General features: G+C 39.0%; 1 protein-coding gene across 1 annotated transcript in view; it reads left to right on the top strand.

Annotated features, from left to right (window-relative positions):
- The window catches only part of KIF14 (kinesin family member 14), a 45,491-nt gene extending 33,964 nt beyond the window's left edge, over positions 1-11,527 (top strand). Inside the window, exons 21-29 of the mRNA XM_087720774.1 lie at positions 489-589; positions 1,946-2,031; positions 2,925-3,143; positions 3,886-4,070; positions 4,645-4,803; positions 6,618-6,740; positions 8,608-8,682; positions 9,587-9,725; positions 11,072-11,527. Coding sequence (XP_087576900.1) covers positions 489-589; positions 1,946-2,031; positions 2,925-3,143; positions 3,886-4,070; positions 4,645-4,803; positions 6,618-6,740; positions 8,608-8,682; positions 9,587-9,725; positions 11,072-11,448 — 1,464 coding nt within the window. The 3' untranslated portion in view covers positions 11,449-11,527. The remainder of the gene's footprint in view (positions 1-488; positions 590-1,945; positions 2,032-2,924; positions 3,144-3,885; positions 4,071-4,644; positions 4,804-6,617; positions 6,741-8,607; positions 8,683-9,586; positions 9,726-11,071) is intronic.
- The last annotated feature ends 4,850 nt before the right edge of the window (positions 11,528-16,377 follow it).

The following is a 16,377-nucleotide window of genomic DNA, read 5'->3' as shown; positions in this document are numbered from 1 at the left end:
TTTGATTTCCCTCCAGCCCTGCTGAAGCCTGCAGAGTGCTTCTGGGGGTTGGGGAAAGGCAAACACGCCTCTGTTTTTGCAAAAAACGGCCCATTTTTCACAAAAATCGGATGTGGGGATGGGCTTCAGGAGGCCAAAAATGGTTGTATGGGGTGTATAAGATGCACCAACATTTCCACCCTCTTTTAGAAGGGAAAAAGGTGCTTATTATACTCTGAAAAATACGGTACTTATTTCCAATAATAGATGGATACTTTGAAAAATCAGTCACTTATAAGGATCCTGATATATATTGTGGAGGGCAGCCCTAGATTTAAGAGATATGTGAGAAAAGTTCTTCCATGGGTTTTAATCTTTGCGGAAAGAGTATGAGTTTTAAAAATAGTAGGTTGATCTGCATTTTAATATGTGATCATGTCCTAGTTGAATGTTGCCCTTTAGTCTTAAACTCTGAAAATGATCTTCAGGAAAACAAATTCTTTTTCCAGACGAACAGCACCGAGAGAACTGATGAGATTTTTTATGACCCTACTGATGAGTGGGAACCTGATTTTTCAAACGCATCCAGCTGTTCCAAGTCTACAAGGAGGTAACTAGAACAGTGTCAAATCATGTCTCAAGATCACAAAGTTGCATTTCCCAAAGTAAGAGGAAGTAGAGGAGAGGAGGGAGGAGAGAGAGAGAGAGACAGACAGACAGACAGACACAGAAAGAGAATGAGAGAGGGAGGGAGAGAGAGATAGAGACACACACAGAGAAAGAGACAGACAGACACAGAGAGAGAGAGACAGAGAGAGAGAGAAAGAGAAAGAAAGGAAGAAAGATAGAAAGAAAAAAGAAAGTGGGAGGGAGAGATGAAAGAAAGAAAGAAAGAAAGAAAGAAAGAAAGAAAGAAAGAACTAACTTATGATCACAATTGAGCCCAAAATTTTAGTTGCTAAGCAAGAGCATCATTAAGTGAGTTTCAGCACATTTTCCAAGTTGGCCACGCCCAACCGGTCACATGACCGCTCAGCCACTCCCACAAAACAGGCCACACCTACAGAATAGGTTCTAAAAAATTTTGAAACCCACCACTGGACTAGAGGTTTCAACCCTTGGAAGGCAAATCTCATTGGCAGTACACAAAACCAAACTTTATTCTGTAAAAGAATAAAATAAAAAGTCAATGTTTAAACTTTAAATATTAAAATGCAGACAGTCCATCTTTTAAGAATATAGCCATGGATCTCTTCAGATTATGAGAACAATAAAAGCTTGACTTAAAATTTATCCAAGAATATCTTATCCTGCCAGATGTTACTCATCTATTCCAGTAGAATATTCTGCCAGAATCTACAGAAAAGTAAGGGAAGTTTCAAATTTATTAACATAGATCAGAAACAAATTCTTTTTAAAAAAATGTTAATACCCAGCCTGAAGAACAGAAAGGCTTGGAATCCATTCAAAAACCAGCCTCATACAGAGAAATTGAATTTAAAACAGGAGACGGCACATTGCACCCATAAACGCAGAACAAAAAATGTTAAAAGTTTATATCAACTTCTTGGGAAATAACTTCACCTGGACATCTGGTCCTCAGATGCGGTTTTCCTGGATTTAGTTATTTAATTCTCTTCTTTAGATTCCGGGAGTTTTTGGGAAGACAGTAAATCTCCCTCTTCCATCCTCAGTTCCCAGTTTTTTCATTTGTTTTTTTTCCTCTTCTCTGTTTCTGCTTTTGTTTAAAAAGAATCCCAATTTCCCTATTCCCAGCAGGGAAGAAGGTCTTAAAAGACACTTACTTCTGTATGAGACCTAAAGCCAGCCTCCTTGAGAATGAAAAATAGACTGGCATGCAGCTGATACTCTGGGAATGCAGACTGGCAAAGAATACTGGCATTCTTAGAAGTGTTACTGAAACTAAATATGATCTCTTTTACTTGTTACTCCCGTGTAACTTTAGGAGAAGTAGAAGTTTGAGAAAGAGCAAGAGAATCTCTGGGTGTTTGTCTGGGATAAAGGTGAAACTGCACAATTCATGTGTAACAGGTATGTCTGTTGTAATGCTCTGCCCTTCAAAAGTTGTCTTTAAATGTTGTTTTTTATTTTATTGGCCCTCTATTAAAGTACTTGAAGTTTTATAAAAGTCCTGGAAGTTTTATAAAATTTATAATGGCTGGATTATTGCAATGCGCTCTACATGGGGCTACCCCTGAAAAGCGTTCGGAGGCTACAGCTAGTCCAGAATGCAGCCGCGCGAGCGATATTGGGTGTACCGAGATACACCCATATTACACCTGTCCTCCGCGAGCTGCACTGGCTGCCAATTGGTCTCCGGACGCAATTCAAGGTGTTGGTCATTACCTTTAAAGCCCTACATGGCTCAGGACCAGCATATTTGCGAGACCGCCTACTGCCGAATACCTCCCAACGGCCGATAAGATCCCATAGGGTGGGCCTCCTTAGGACGCCGTCAGCCGGACAGTGTCGGTTGGCGGGGCCTCGGAGGAGGGCCTTCTCTGTGGCCGCTCCGACCCTGTGGAATCAGCTACCCCCAGAGGTCCGGACCTCACCCACCCTCATGGCCTTCAGAAAAGCTGTTAAAACCTGGCTGTTCCGGCAGGCCTGGGGCTGTTGACCTTATTATGTAGGGTCCAGCCCCAATGTGAATGTATGCGTGTTGGAGAATTTTAATCTTTATTTTTATTTATTATTATTTTTTTCTTTTCTTATTCTGTGTAAGCCGCCCGGAGTCCTCCGGGACTGGGCGGCCTATAAATTCAATAAATTAAATTAAATTATGTTTTCTTTGATATATTTTCCCCTCTTTCAAATGATTTAAAAAACAAACAAACAGTTATATATTTTGCAGAGGGAGTCTTGACTAAAAATAAGGAAAGCCATAGTGGTTATCATGATGCTCATGTCTTCTTTCATCCTAGGCGCAACTGATACATTGGCCAATCTGATCTCAGACCCCCACGAGTCATTCGTACCAGGCATTTGTAAGGAACTGCTAAGTTCAGCTTTGGATGTGCTGGGACAGGTTCACGAAGAAGAAAGCATGGCACAAATTCTTTTAAAAACTTTGATTACAATATACACTCGAGTCATTGCTATGACCAAAGCTTACGAACAAGCTGAAGAAAATCCAGAGAACTGTAAGCTCTACTTATTAAACACAAATCAGATTGGTTTAATTACTGCAATGCACTCTACATGGGGCTGCCCTTGAAGAGTGTTCGGAGACTACAGTTGGTCCAGAATGCAGCCGCGCGAGCGATATCGGGTGTACCTCGGTACACCCATGTTACACCTATCCTCCGCGAGCTGCACTGGCTCCCTATTGGTCTCCGGACGCGCTACAAGGTGCTGGTGATTACCTTTAAAGCCCTACATGGCCTTGGACCTGGATATCTGAGAGACCGCCTCCTGCTACATACCTCCCAAAGGCCGATAAGGACTCACAAGCTAGGCCTCCTCCGAGTGCCGTTGACCGGACAATGCCGGCTGGCGACCCCTCGCGGGAGAGCCTTTTCTGTAGCTGCTCCGGCTCTGTGGAACGATCTCCCTGCAGAGATCCGGACCCTTCCCACTCTCGCGGCCTTCCAAAAAGCCACCAAAACCTGGCTGTTCCGGCAGGCCTGGGGCTGTTGATCTATGAATTAGGTCCAGCCCCCAGCTAAGCCGAATGTATGTTGTGTTTTTTAAACTGTTTTCATTTCTCCCCTATTTGTCATTTTATTTTATCTCGTATTTGTAAGCCGCCCGAAGTCCTCCGGGATTAGGCAGCATATAAGCTTATTAAATTACAAATTAATTAATTAATTGAAACGGGGGCTATTAAGTTTTCCCCAATTCTCAAATTTGCATTCCAATTGAGGATTTTATCTCTGTGTTTAGTTTTCTCTGTGGATCAAGTTGCCCAGTCCAGCAGCATAGCAATTACATCGGCTTTCCAACAATTCGTTGTTCTGACTAACCAATGGCTGAAGAATTTCTCGAAAAACAATGAATTTGTAAAAGTTTTCGATGAATTAAGAGAAGATGCAAAACATTTGGGAGGATATCTGCAATTGCTCTTTCAGGTAAGGGATCTTGCAAGCGACCCTTATAAATATCAGTACTGTAAATACGTGGCACGACAAAACCACGCTCGACTAAAGCGCGCCCAATTAAACCGCGTCGCTGACATCATCAACAGGGCGACAACAGCGAGCGCGGAGAAAGAAGGGCACTTTAAATAGCGCTTTGAAAGCAAGCCGATTCAAGTTAAGGTAAGGGTTAGGTTAAGGGTTAGGGTTAGGTTAAGGGTTAGGGTTAGATTTAGGGTTAGGTTTAGGGTTAGGTTAAGGGTTAGGGTTAGGTTTAGGTTTAGGGGGGTTAGGTTTAGGTTTAGGGGTTAATTTTAGGTTTAGCGTTTACAGCATGCTTCTGTCTCCGCGCTGTTGTCGCCCTGTTGATGACGTCAGCTACGCGGTTTCGTCGAGGGCGCTTTAGTCGAACGCGGTTTTGTGGTGGAACCCTGCAAATACTGTTTAAATCAATTTATACACGTCACCAGTTTAAATTTAGTCTCTGCTATTTTAACCGTGTGAATTGGAAGGAATGAGGGAAATCCAAACGGCAAACACTTCCTCATGCTGTAAGTTTACATTCCAGGGTGGCTCTGCAGACCTGTCAACGGTAGTAGCAGAGGCTGAGAAGAAAATAATGCAGATATTGAAGCACCTGGCTAAATACATAGGACATTTGGCAGCCGTGACGGGCTCAGGGCTAAGTGTTACAGATGGAAACAGAGGTGATGAAAGCAATGCACAGGTAAAGTAAGGGTGTGCGTATTTATGTGTATAGTATGTGTATGTGTGCATGTGTATACAGGTAGTTATTAACTTATGATCAGTCACTTAGCAATAGCAATAGCAGTTAGACTTATATACCGCTTCATAGGGCTTTCAGCCCTCTCTAAGCGGTTTCCAGAGTCAGCATATTGCCCCCAACAACAATCCGGGTCCTCATTTCACCCACCTCGGAAGGATGGAAGGCTGAGTCAACCCTGAGCCTGGTGAGATTTGAACCGCCGAACTGCAGATCACAGTCAGCTGAAGTAGCCTGCAGTGCTGCATTTAACCACTGCGCCACCTCGGCTCTTAGCAACAGATTGAAGTTGCAACAGGCTACTTAGGATCCAGATTCTGATAGCCCCCCCTGCCCCCCCAAATCACATTTTGGGCTCTCAGCAATTAGCAATTAGCCCGCATGGTCATTTGCAGCCTCCCACATCATATGGCCATCATTTACAACATTTCTTTTTTTGCTGGAAATCAGCTCTATACTTTGATTTTCAAGTAAAAACTGCTCATTGCGAAAAATGGATTTGTTAACAACTGCCGGGATTGCTTAATTGAGCGCAAAAATAAGTCTGTAAAATTGGGCACAGTGATCCACCCAGCACTATCTGGGTGGTTTACGCCAGCATATTGCCCCTAACAATCTGGGTCCTCATTTTACCAACCTTGGAAGGATGGGAGGCTGACTCCTGGGAGTTCTGGGTACTTGAGAGACCGCCTGCTGCCAATTACCTCCCAAAGACCCATTAGATCACACAGATTAACCTCCTCCGGGTTCTGTCTACTAGCCAATGTCATCTGGCTACTACCCGGGGGAGGGCCTTCTCTGTGGTGGCTCCGGCCCTTTGGAACGAACTCCCCGTAGAGATTCGGACCCTCACCTCTCTCCAGGCCTTCCGAAAAGCCGTTAAAACCTGGCTGTGTCGGCAGGCCTGTGGTTGATGAGTTCCCTTCCCCTCTCGAATCGTGTGGCTGTCAGTTGTTTTTAAATGCCCTGTACTTTTTGTGTTTCCCTTCCCCTCCTTTGGGTTTGTGCGCCGCCCTGAGTCCCGCTGGGAATAGGGCGGCATATAAATAAAATGAACCTTGAGTCAACCTTGTGCCCCATCAGGATTAAACTTCAGGCTGTGGGCAGAGTGCCTGCAATACTGGATTCTAACCACTGCCCTTTACAACTGGTATAACTCACAACCATCGTTCCATGTTCATAAATTGAAGATTGCCTATAAAAAAGTGAATCAATGATAGGACTTGGTGCCAAGGTAGCTGCAGACTTACCATCTTCAGCCAGAAATGTACATTTCTCAGAAAAAACTATTGTAGGTTCTTCACTTCCATTAAGTCTGGGATTGGGCTGAGGATTGAACCAGTGGGTGGAAATTTTTCCCCCCTTGATTTGCCCAATATTGATAGTGTTCCGGAAATTGGTTGAGACAAAACTTTTCTTAAAGCCTTATTTGTTTAACAGGATATTATATACAGCTAGATGATTGTACATTGTTTTAGAAAGGATGTTGGCTTTGGTTTTTTCCCCTAATTACCACTTATTATTTATTTATTACTTATTATTATTTTTCCCTGTATGTTTCATGATGTTGGACCTTTTTGATTGTGGCATAGAAATGTAATAAATATTTTTTTTAAAGATGGTTGCGTCAAATAGCCATGGTGTTATTTCTATCAATGGGCATCGAATTATTAACAATTGTAAGCATTCATAACTATTAGAAAACTATAACTGAGTTTTTACTTTGTATTCTAATTCTGTCTTTCTGTTTGTATCAGAAACAGTTCATACCAGATATCTGTGATGGAATAGACTTGGGACTGAGAGACCTTTTAGATTATATACAAAAAACATGCAGGGCCATGCAGAAGGAATTCTCAAAATGGTACCCACAGAATGAGGTGATGTGAAAATAAAAATATTTTTTTTTTCAACATCTTGGAAGTATTTTTTTTAAGTCTTCACAGATTTAATAATTTTTTGACAAGCTTCACCTTGATTTTATTGAGAATTTCTAGAATATGTTGGTGGCTCTCATATACCTTCATAAGTAATTCTTGATAGGATTTTTCTTTTTTTTTGTCTTATGCCATCTGTTACGCCATATAAAAACATATAAACATTTGTACACGGGAGGGGAATGCTGTCTATTTCAAGGTAAACAGATTTTTGGGAATGAAGGCCAATTTGGTCTGATGTGCTGGAGACCAGGGGTGGGTTTCAACCGGTTCGCGGCGGTCCCTGCGAACCGGTTGGTCGGCGAACCTGGAAGTAAGTAACTTCCCGGAACGGCGAAGGGCCCGCCCGCGCGCCCGCGGTGCTTACCCGGTTTTGACGAGTTCTGCGCTTCCACGCATGCGCAGGACGCATACAGCGCCTGCGCGATCCTCCAGGAGCAGCTGGAGCGTCGCGCAGACGCTAGTACGCATGCGTGCACCGCGTGCGTGCACGAGGACGCCGCCGGCCCCGTTCCAACCGAACCGGTTGGAACGGGGCGAGAAACCCACCCCTGCTGGAGACCCAATCAATATGGAGACCAAAACGTAATCCACGTCCTTGACAGCTTAGTTTTAATACCTGCACTGTGCTTCTCCATGGGGATGCCTTTAAAAATTGCACTTTACACACTTAAGTATTTAAGTATTTAATAAATTTATAGGCCGCCCAATCCCGAAGGACTCCCGTCTAAAGTGCAGCAGCTACTTTGGCCAATGAGAAAGACTATTCAGAAAATGCCCCAAAATTACTTTTGCCAATAGTAAAACCATTTTTGAAGGGTTAGCAGGATCTAGGCTAAAGAAATTTAAAAAAATATATTATGCATTTTGATTTGAAAATTATATTTGAGGTACTGTATGTTGTTATTTCCATTAATAAAGTCCCTGCTCTTAACTCAACTTTATGCAACAAGAAATATTGAATGAATAATTTTCAGATATGATATGGTGTTAAATATTTTTACTACAAAACATTTAGCAGTTTTTAAACAGACCTGACAAAAAATAAAAAAATTAATTCTCTTAGTGGAACAAATAATATTAATGTTTAATTCAAACATTATTCATGAAGCAAAACTTTAAATGATACTTAGTTGTTCTTGTGATAAATGTTGATTCCAGAGAAACTTTTTAAATCACTATCCTGTTAATTTGTGTTTTAATGAATTATTGAACTTATATGCACTAAGTTGTGTGTGATCCTTTTCTCTGGTTGAATCGCAGCTGTAAACGGGTTTTTTTTCTTCTCATCCTCTGAATATATTTGTGAAGTGATGTTTCTGTGCACAATCTTTAGTGTATGTATCCTCCCCTTATGGAGTGTTCATATAGCTTGACTTGTCTAACAAAGGCTTAAAGGTTGATTGATTTTATTTATGTATCAATCTACTTCTGCAACCTGCCCCCTCCCCTTTTGCAGTTCCTCTAGGTGGATTGCAATTTCTGAGGCTCAGCTGTACATACTTGCAAAATTATTTGGAAGAAATGCTTTGAACCATGCACAAGGCCAATACCTCTCTGACATGTGTTAAAGCAGTGGTCTCCAACTTTGGCAACTTTAAGACCTGTGGACTTCAACTCCCAGAGTTCCTCAGCCAGCAAAGCTGGCTGAGGAACTCTGGGAGTTGAAGTCCACAGGTCTTAAAGTTGCCAAAGTTGGAGACCACTGTGTTAAAGCAGCTGAAAACAGATGCAGCTGTTTTAAAAGTCACATTTAAACTCACATTTAACTCTGCTTTAATTGCTCAAATCCTTAATTTTTTTTCCCCAGGTTCAGAATCAAATAAAGTGCAAAGCAGTTGAATTGGCTAAACACCTTGAGGAGATCATGTCTGAGTGTAAAAAGGTAGGTAGAAACTCTACAGGTAGTCCTTGACTCACAACTCTTCATTTAGCGACCATTCGAAGTTACAATGGCACTCACGAAAGTGGCCTGACCGTTTTTTACGTTTACGATGATGACAGCATCCTCATGGTCATGGGATCAAGATTCAGACATTGAGCAACTGATTCATATTTATTTATTTATTTATTTATTTTTTATGAATGTGTTTTTATTTTTCCATTTCATTTTCGTACAGTCACATATATACACTGTTGATTCATATTTATGATGGTTGCAGTGTCCCAGGGTCATGTAATAATCACCTTTTGCAACCTTATGACAGGCAAAGTCAGTTAGGGAAGTCGTATTCACTTAACCATGTTACTCACTTAACAACTGCAGTGATTCAACTGTGACAAGGTCATAAAATGAGGGAAAATTCACGTAACACATGTTTCATTTAGCAACAAAAAAATTAGGCTCGGTCGTAAGTTGAGGACTATCTGTATTACATTTTTCATCACAATTTTTTCCCCACTGCAGTTGGAATATAATTTTTCACAATATTATTGACACATACATAACGACATATTCTTTTTTCAGCATTTTTTAAATCTTTTATATCACAGGTATCAAACTCGCTGCGTCATGTTGCTGTCATGTGGCACACCGTGATGTTTTTTCCCCTTTGCGGAGCTGGGGTGGGCGTGGCCTATGCGTGATGCATCTGGCTTGTGGGCCGCCAGTTTGACACCCCTGCTTTATATTTCTAAATTGTAAATCAAATGACCACAGAAGTTCTATTTAGTGCATTATACTACCTTGATATTTACTGGCTTAAGTAGTTCTCAAATACTAACTTATTTTTTTCAAAAGTGTTTTTTTTCCCATCATCTTGAAAAAAAAAACTTATTCCCACTGACAGAATGAAGCAGTCAGTCTATTAGCAGAAGAAGAATCTGTTGACCAAGAATTAAAGAAGGCACACGATAAAGCTACCGAATTCTTGGAATTACAACGTTGCTTAGATCAAGTCCACCAGATGATTATTCATTTATTAGAAGGTATTTGGTTTCATTATCTGGCAAAACCATTTTGAAAAATTATGGTCACAAAGCTGCAATAAAACTGATCCAGGGATTCTTTATTTTGTTGTGATAGAAACTGGTGATTACAATCCATTATGGTTGGTAACATAGCCGATGTTTAGATTGGATTTGGCATTTTTATGCATCTCATTTTCCCCCCTTAATGCTGTCTCATAATATTATCTCAACCAGTGTTTCCAAATTAGGTATGTTTTTACATTTTGGGGTCTCATGTATCAAATAATTTTCGATAGCTTCTATAACTTGTTCCTAACTCTACGACCACCAAACATGTATTCATCATCATGATTAATTTGCAAGAAATCTATTTCCACAGTTTCTATAGTCTTATTTCTATCTGATTTGCTCTTCTATTCTTGAGTTTGTTTATTGATATATATACACAAGCAGCTCCTTATTAATTTCCCTTCCAGGAATGTAGGTGCTTTATAAAAACCTGGTGCCCTTCTTAAAAAGTGAACTTTGCCAAAATAGATGCTTACTGAACAGCTTCTACATATTATTATTTACTAGAAGGGTTGTTTTTTTTTTTTAAAGTAACTTTATGGTTGATGTTTGTGGGAGCCTTAAACAGATTTTCAAATATTGGAACAAATTACAGCCGAGACAAATGGTAATTTCTATAGTTACGTACATTTGTACGTCATTTCCGTAAAATATTCTAAGTCAGAAGAAAATAAATTGGGAAGTCGGGGGGAGGGAAGGGAGGTGGGGATCTGGGGGGAGGGGGGAAATATAATATGTGTTAAATTTTAAAGCATGATTGCACTTGTATACTGTGGTTTTTTTTAATGTTAGTGTCAAAACAGAACAAACTGAATATATTGGAAGGTAATAGAAGTATACCGAAGGGAGGAGCTGAATGAAAGAAGGAGGAGGGTGGAGAGAGTGAGAGAGAGGAGGAGGAGAAGGGAGGGAATGGATTAAGAGAGGGAGTGATAGGGTTAGGGTTAGATAGAGGGGGAGGGGAAGTAGGTGTAGAGGGGTATGAGAGAAGGAAGAATGAAAGTTGGAGGGGGATGAAAGAGGGTGTATGGTGGGCTAAGGCAGTATATTGGGTTTGTATTGTAGGGGGCATTTTCTATAAAAGTGAGGGCTGTGTTTATTACCCAATGTTATATGCCTCGGCTGCACAGTAAACATGTGATTGTATAGAATGAAATGGAAATAAAAAGATTTGTATAAGAAGGAAGAAGAAAATAAATTATTTGTGTCTCTTTTCAAATAATGCATAAGTGACTCAACTCCTGAATTTTGAATTGTTTTCGACTTGATTTACTTCCCCTCCCCCCTCCTTGCAGGTGCCTATAGAAATAAACGTCCATTCAGATTTCTTATCAAAAAGATCTGCACCCTAATTGGGAAATTTACAGCTCTTTATCCATCACCTGCTCTGCCTCTTGGCTCAAAAGACTGTCTTCTTCACGAAATCTCACCAGTGGCGGACCAGGATGAGTTGAACTCCGTAGCACAGTCTCTCATTATAAGTTTTGAACTTGAAGAGAGACAACGTTCATTCCACCTTCAGGATGGGGGCGCGCCGAACGCTAAATCACAAGGAAAACAATTTGTAAGAGGTGAGCCTGCAAACTTTGAGAAACGAAAAACAGTTCCCAAAAGGGAGTATAAACTTTTGCCTACCCCTGAAAGCCTACAGGAAAGTTTACATTGGGTATAAATCACACACTTACCTTGGGATTGTATATGAATCGATTGTGGATAAATTATTGCTTTAGATCAGGGATTGTTCAGAAAGCTATATTTATATACTGTAAAGGTTCTATATCTTGATATAATAGCCTCACAAATGAATTATCTCAGGAGAACTCAAATTCAATTCCCAATTGGCTCATATTGCTTTTCCGGAATGTGGAAAAGCAAATACATGTGTGTCTCCATTATAATGCATGTAAAAATACCAATGGCTTTGTGTAAATTTAATTTTCTCACTAAAGAAGCAGATGAAAACGCCATGGAAAAATGTTCTTGGCCCACAAATATACAACCTGGTCTTGTTTCCATTGCAGATGAAATTTAGATAGAAAAATCCAATTCAAAATCCAATTCATTCTGCAAGAATGCAGCAAGTTTATTTTAAACCTCTCAGCTCATATCAAAGAAGACATATTACTTAATTCAGCACTGATCTTATATTTATGAATGTTTAATGAGGTAAGAGTTATTCTATTTGCTGCTTATAACTAGGCCAACTACATTCAAGGGGACTAACTTTCTCTTTCTCCGGAAAATGAGGGCATTTGTTATTTAGATTAATGCTGTGCCATTTTGATAGTAATAAGAGAGAAATATGCAATTTATTCTGCAGTTAAGTCTTTCCTTGACAGCGTGTTGAGCCTAGCATACAGCAAATGGATTTGTGAGCAAATGCGAAATGCACAAAAGTTTTACCATTTAGTAGTCATGTCTTAACCCCAATAAAAAGCTAGACTGGGTGTTGCCTTAACCTTTGGCTGTGGTTTTTAATGGTTTATTGAAAATTGCTTTAGAAAGGAAGGTGGAAAGCTTATACATAGCAATATGGGTCCCAGGTGATACATGGGATAAAAATGATGTGACAGTACGGTGATTTAAACACCTCCACACACATTTTTTCTCATCTCAGGGACAACTATATTTTTAATTAAAGGAGGGAGATAGTTTCCGAATAGTCCTTCCCTCTGCTGCTTTTTTTGTAGTGCATATACAGTTTGAGAGCAAAAACTGTCTTGTTTTTAATATCGCTCTGTTAAAGAATCAAAGGTTCACCATTGGCGGAAGACCTTAAAAGATTCTTGTCCTAACACAAAGAGAAGTATAAACATTTTTGCTTTCATGCTGGGGAAAAAAACATTCAGATTTGATTAAAGTTTGACTAGGTAATTACACCCATAATCATGTCCTACCTATCTTTTCCACAAATATTTGCACTTATACTGTATGTATGTAAAATGTCTGTAACATTAAAGTTAAATTATAAAGATCTTGCATGTAGTCAGAATTTGTTTTTTTTTTAATGTAACTGTATTTGTACATATTTAAAATGCTGAGGAAAAGTCATATTAAACTATTATATTGAAATATGTTCCTTGGTTTTTATTCGTACATTTATATTTTAGAATTTTTACCTTGCAATGGTTTGATTTTATCTACTATTTTTGTAGTAGCAGTTCATACGTTTATTATTAGACAGAGTGGTATTATGCTTCTGGCTGGGATTTATACCAGTAGCCCTTGATTTACAATCACAATTGACCCCAAAATTTCTGTTGCGAAGCAGGACAGTTGTTAAGTGAGTTTTATCCCATTATCCCAACCTTTCTTGCCACAGTTGTTAAATGAATCGCTGGAGTTGGTGCCTTAACGATTATACCAAACTGGCTCTATGAAAACATTACTACTGTGTTATGAATCTGGGCTAGTTTAACCAAAATGTCTATCTCAGGATCAGTCTTGATTCCATCACTTCTAAATGGGTCAACATTAATTCAATATAGATAGCTATGTGCATTTTATATGGCTAGTAACTCAAAAATCCTTTGGTTTAAAATTCCTCTGTAGGCAACGCTCAAATATTATTTCCAGTTTTCAGTTGTTTTGGAACTCTTAATGCTATGGCGCTGTTGAATTGAAAGTGTAAAGTAGAGAATTCATTTGAATTAAATCGTCTCTACATGTCAATATGTTTTTTTTATTATTAAAAGAAAGAAACCCACATTTAAGAATTAGGGCACGTTTTTATATCCTCAAATACTAAACCTTTGTATAATATTAGCTTCAACTTTCTTTTTAGAGTAATACTGCCACCCAGAGGTAAAATAAAGAATCACATCTATTTTCCATAGGTATTTTCTCTGTTTGCAGAAATTTAATCAAATTTGATCACAATTGTCTATAATGTAATTGTGAATAATCTGCTTGGAAGATGCTAATCAGACCCACCCAGCTAATTATTTTAAAATTTAATGTAAACTGAAAAGAACTGAGCTCTCTAAATTATGCCTGATCAATGGATTTATATCCTTAAAATGTTAAAGTGGGTTGAGGATAATGTTGATTAATTAAAAATGCATTTAAGTATAGTGGATTCCCCAAAAATGTATTTTGAAATGATGAACATCAGATTTTCTTTGTAAGAAGTGTAGGCCCATATAACATGGTCATGTGATCATCTGGTATCTTTCTGGAATAGTGTTTTAATCTTTAATCAAGGAAATCTTTAAATGTTAAACATGTTAATGTGATGTTGAATTATATATGACAACTTTGGAATATGCTTTAGAAGGAATTATAGCTATATGGAGCCTGGAGGTTGGATAAAATAATTATATTGAAAAACTGGGAAAGTTATTTCCGATTTTAAGGAATGTGGGCTTTTGTAAGCATGGCATAACTGTTATGAAAAAGTGATATTTTCTTTTAATGAAAGAATAAAGCAGTAAATACTACTGTGACGAAATTTTGTGATATTTATGATATTGTTATGTTATGTACCATTGGCTATTGTTAGGTCTAATACATGAAGCCTTTTTGTTTTCTTTCCGTTGGCTTTTATTACTATTTTTAAATTAAATTTACGTATGGTCTTGTTTAACTGTAATTTGGGGTGTTTTATCAATTTTGCATGTAATTTGTATTTTGAAAAAATAGAAATGCAATTGCGTTTAAAAAAATAAACCCTGCCATATGCACACTTCCTTTGTGGAAAGCTAGGTGTAAGGTTTTAGCTGTAGAACTATCTACGATTTAAATATAATTTAAATATTGCAATTTATTCGCAATTACAAATGGCGCCTTGGATGTCTTGAGATACCTCTGGGACAGGCCGGCATTGTTGGGAAATGCTAATCCAGGAAGCGAGAAGGGCTTAAATGGCGAATTAGCCTTGAATCGTTACATAGCTGCAAGAGATTCAGGACTGACTGCCCGTTCTCCCTGCCCATGGAACCTTACCTGTTGTGACTCAGCAGAAGTTTGCTGTGAGTTGAGTCGAGATGCAGGAATAACAATGCAGCTGTGGCTCATGAGTGTGGTCTTCTGGAGATAAAAGGACTGATGGTGCCACGGCCTGGTTGCAGAAGTCAACGTTCATCGTTCGTTCATTGGTCGTGGTTTATTTGTGAGAGGCACTTGGATAAGTGATTTGCTTTCTGTAACCCTGATTCAAAGAGACACTTGGAGAAGTGATTTGCTTTCTTTCTGTACACCTGGTTTGGCCGTAAGAGATCTTTGTTTTTGCATTCTGTTATCTTCTTGCCAGAGACATTATTTATGTTTATTTTGGGCTCGCAGCCAGGCTGAGCCGAGGACTGATAAAGTTATTTCCTTTTAAGTCTGTCTGCCTGTCGTCTTTGAAAGAGCGAAGGAGGGTGGGTCAGAACACTTACCTATCTGTTTCTAAGGGAAGGCAAGCAGTGTGGAGAATTTTAGTGTATTTTAGGCAGAAAGTATATTGGATATATTGCCTGATTTCAGCCAAGCAGGCAGTATTTTAAACTGTGTAGACATTTTAAATTGAAAAGTAAGTCCTTCACAGTTCATCATTTGCCCAATTGAATATTATATAAGAGGTTTCTATCTGAGCTCAAGATAAGGGTCAGAAGTAGTTTTTTTCTTCCCACTATCCCATTTTCAGATAACATAATGTGTTGTTTGTTTGTTTCTAAAGTAAAAAAAAAAAGAGTTGTTCAATTCCATCCTTCAAACTAAGAATCTCCACTTAACTAAACTATTGCTGTTCCTCTCTTATTTTTAATGGCTTTGCACTTATAACAATGGAAGACAATTAGATTAAGATTCTGTGCATTAAATTCTGTATTTCAATTTGGTTCAGGTTCAGCTAGGGCCCCCTGTTTTTACATTCACTTTTATATGACGTAGAGATAATCCTTGACTCACAACCTTTTGTTTAGTGAACATTCGAAGTTACAACAGCACTGAAAAAAAGAGGCTCATGACTATTTTTCACACTTAACGACTTGCATTATTCCCCATGGTCACATGATCAAGATTCAGGGGCTCTGCAATTGATTCATATTTATGACGGTTGCGGTGTCCTGGGGTCATGTGATCTACGACCTTCTGATATGCAAGGTCAGTGGGAAAGCCAGGTTCATTCAACACTGTGCTACTAACTTAATAACTGCAGTGCTTCACTTAACAACTGGGGCAAGGAAGTATATAAAATGGGGACCAAAGGTCACTTAACAACTTAGCAACCTAAATTTTGTGCTCAATTGTCGTCAAAAGTCGAGAACTACCTGTAGAAAGTAGCCAGTTTTTAAAAGCCAGATTCTTAATGGTATCATAACAGAAAATTAGAAAGCTTGCCCTTTGTGGTATAATAATATTATTACAAGCTTGAAAGTGGGTGGCTAGTCATATTACACACACACACACACACACACACACACACACACACACACACTGAGCCATGTGCATGAACACTGAAGTGCAGCTGGTATTCCTTAAAAAATTAGGTTTGCAGCCACAAAAGTTCAATCCTGGAAAAAATTACTGAGAAATGCAAGAGTAGTGATGTAATATATTTGTTTTAAATGCTTAAACATTCAGGGGGGGAAAAGCATTCATCTGCTTTTATTTCAAGTCA

The sequence above is a fragment of the Thamnophis sirtalis genome, unplaced genomic scaffold (genome assembly GCF_051295495.1).
Source record: "Thamnophis sirtalis isolate CommonGarterSnake01/CBP01778 unplaced genomic scaffold, rThaSir2_p1.2 scaffold_7, whole genome shotgun sequence".
Lineage (NCBI taxonomy): Eukaryota > Metazoa > Chordata > Lepidosauria > Squamata > Natricidae > Thamnophis > Thamnophis sirtalis.
Note: the sequence above shows the minus strand (reverse complement) of the source record. Positions and strands in the feature narration are given on the sequence as shown.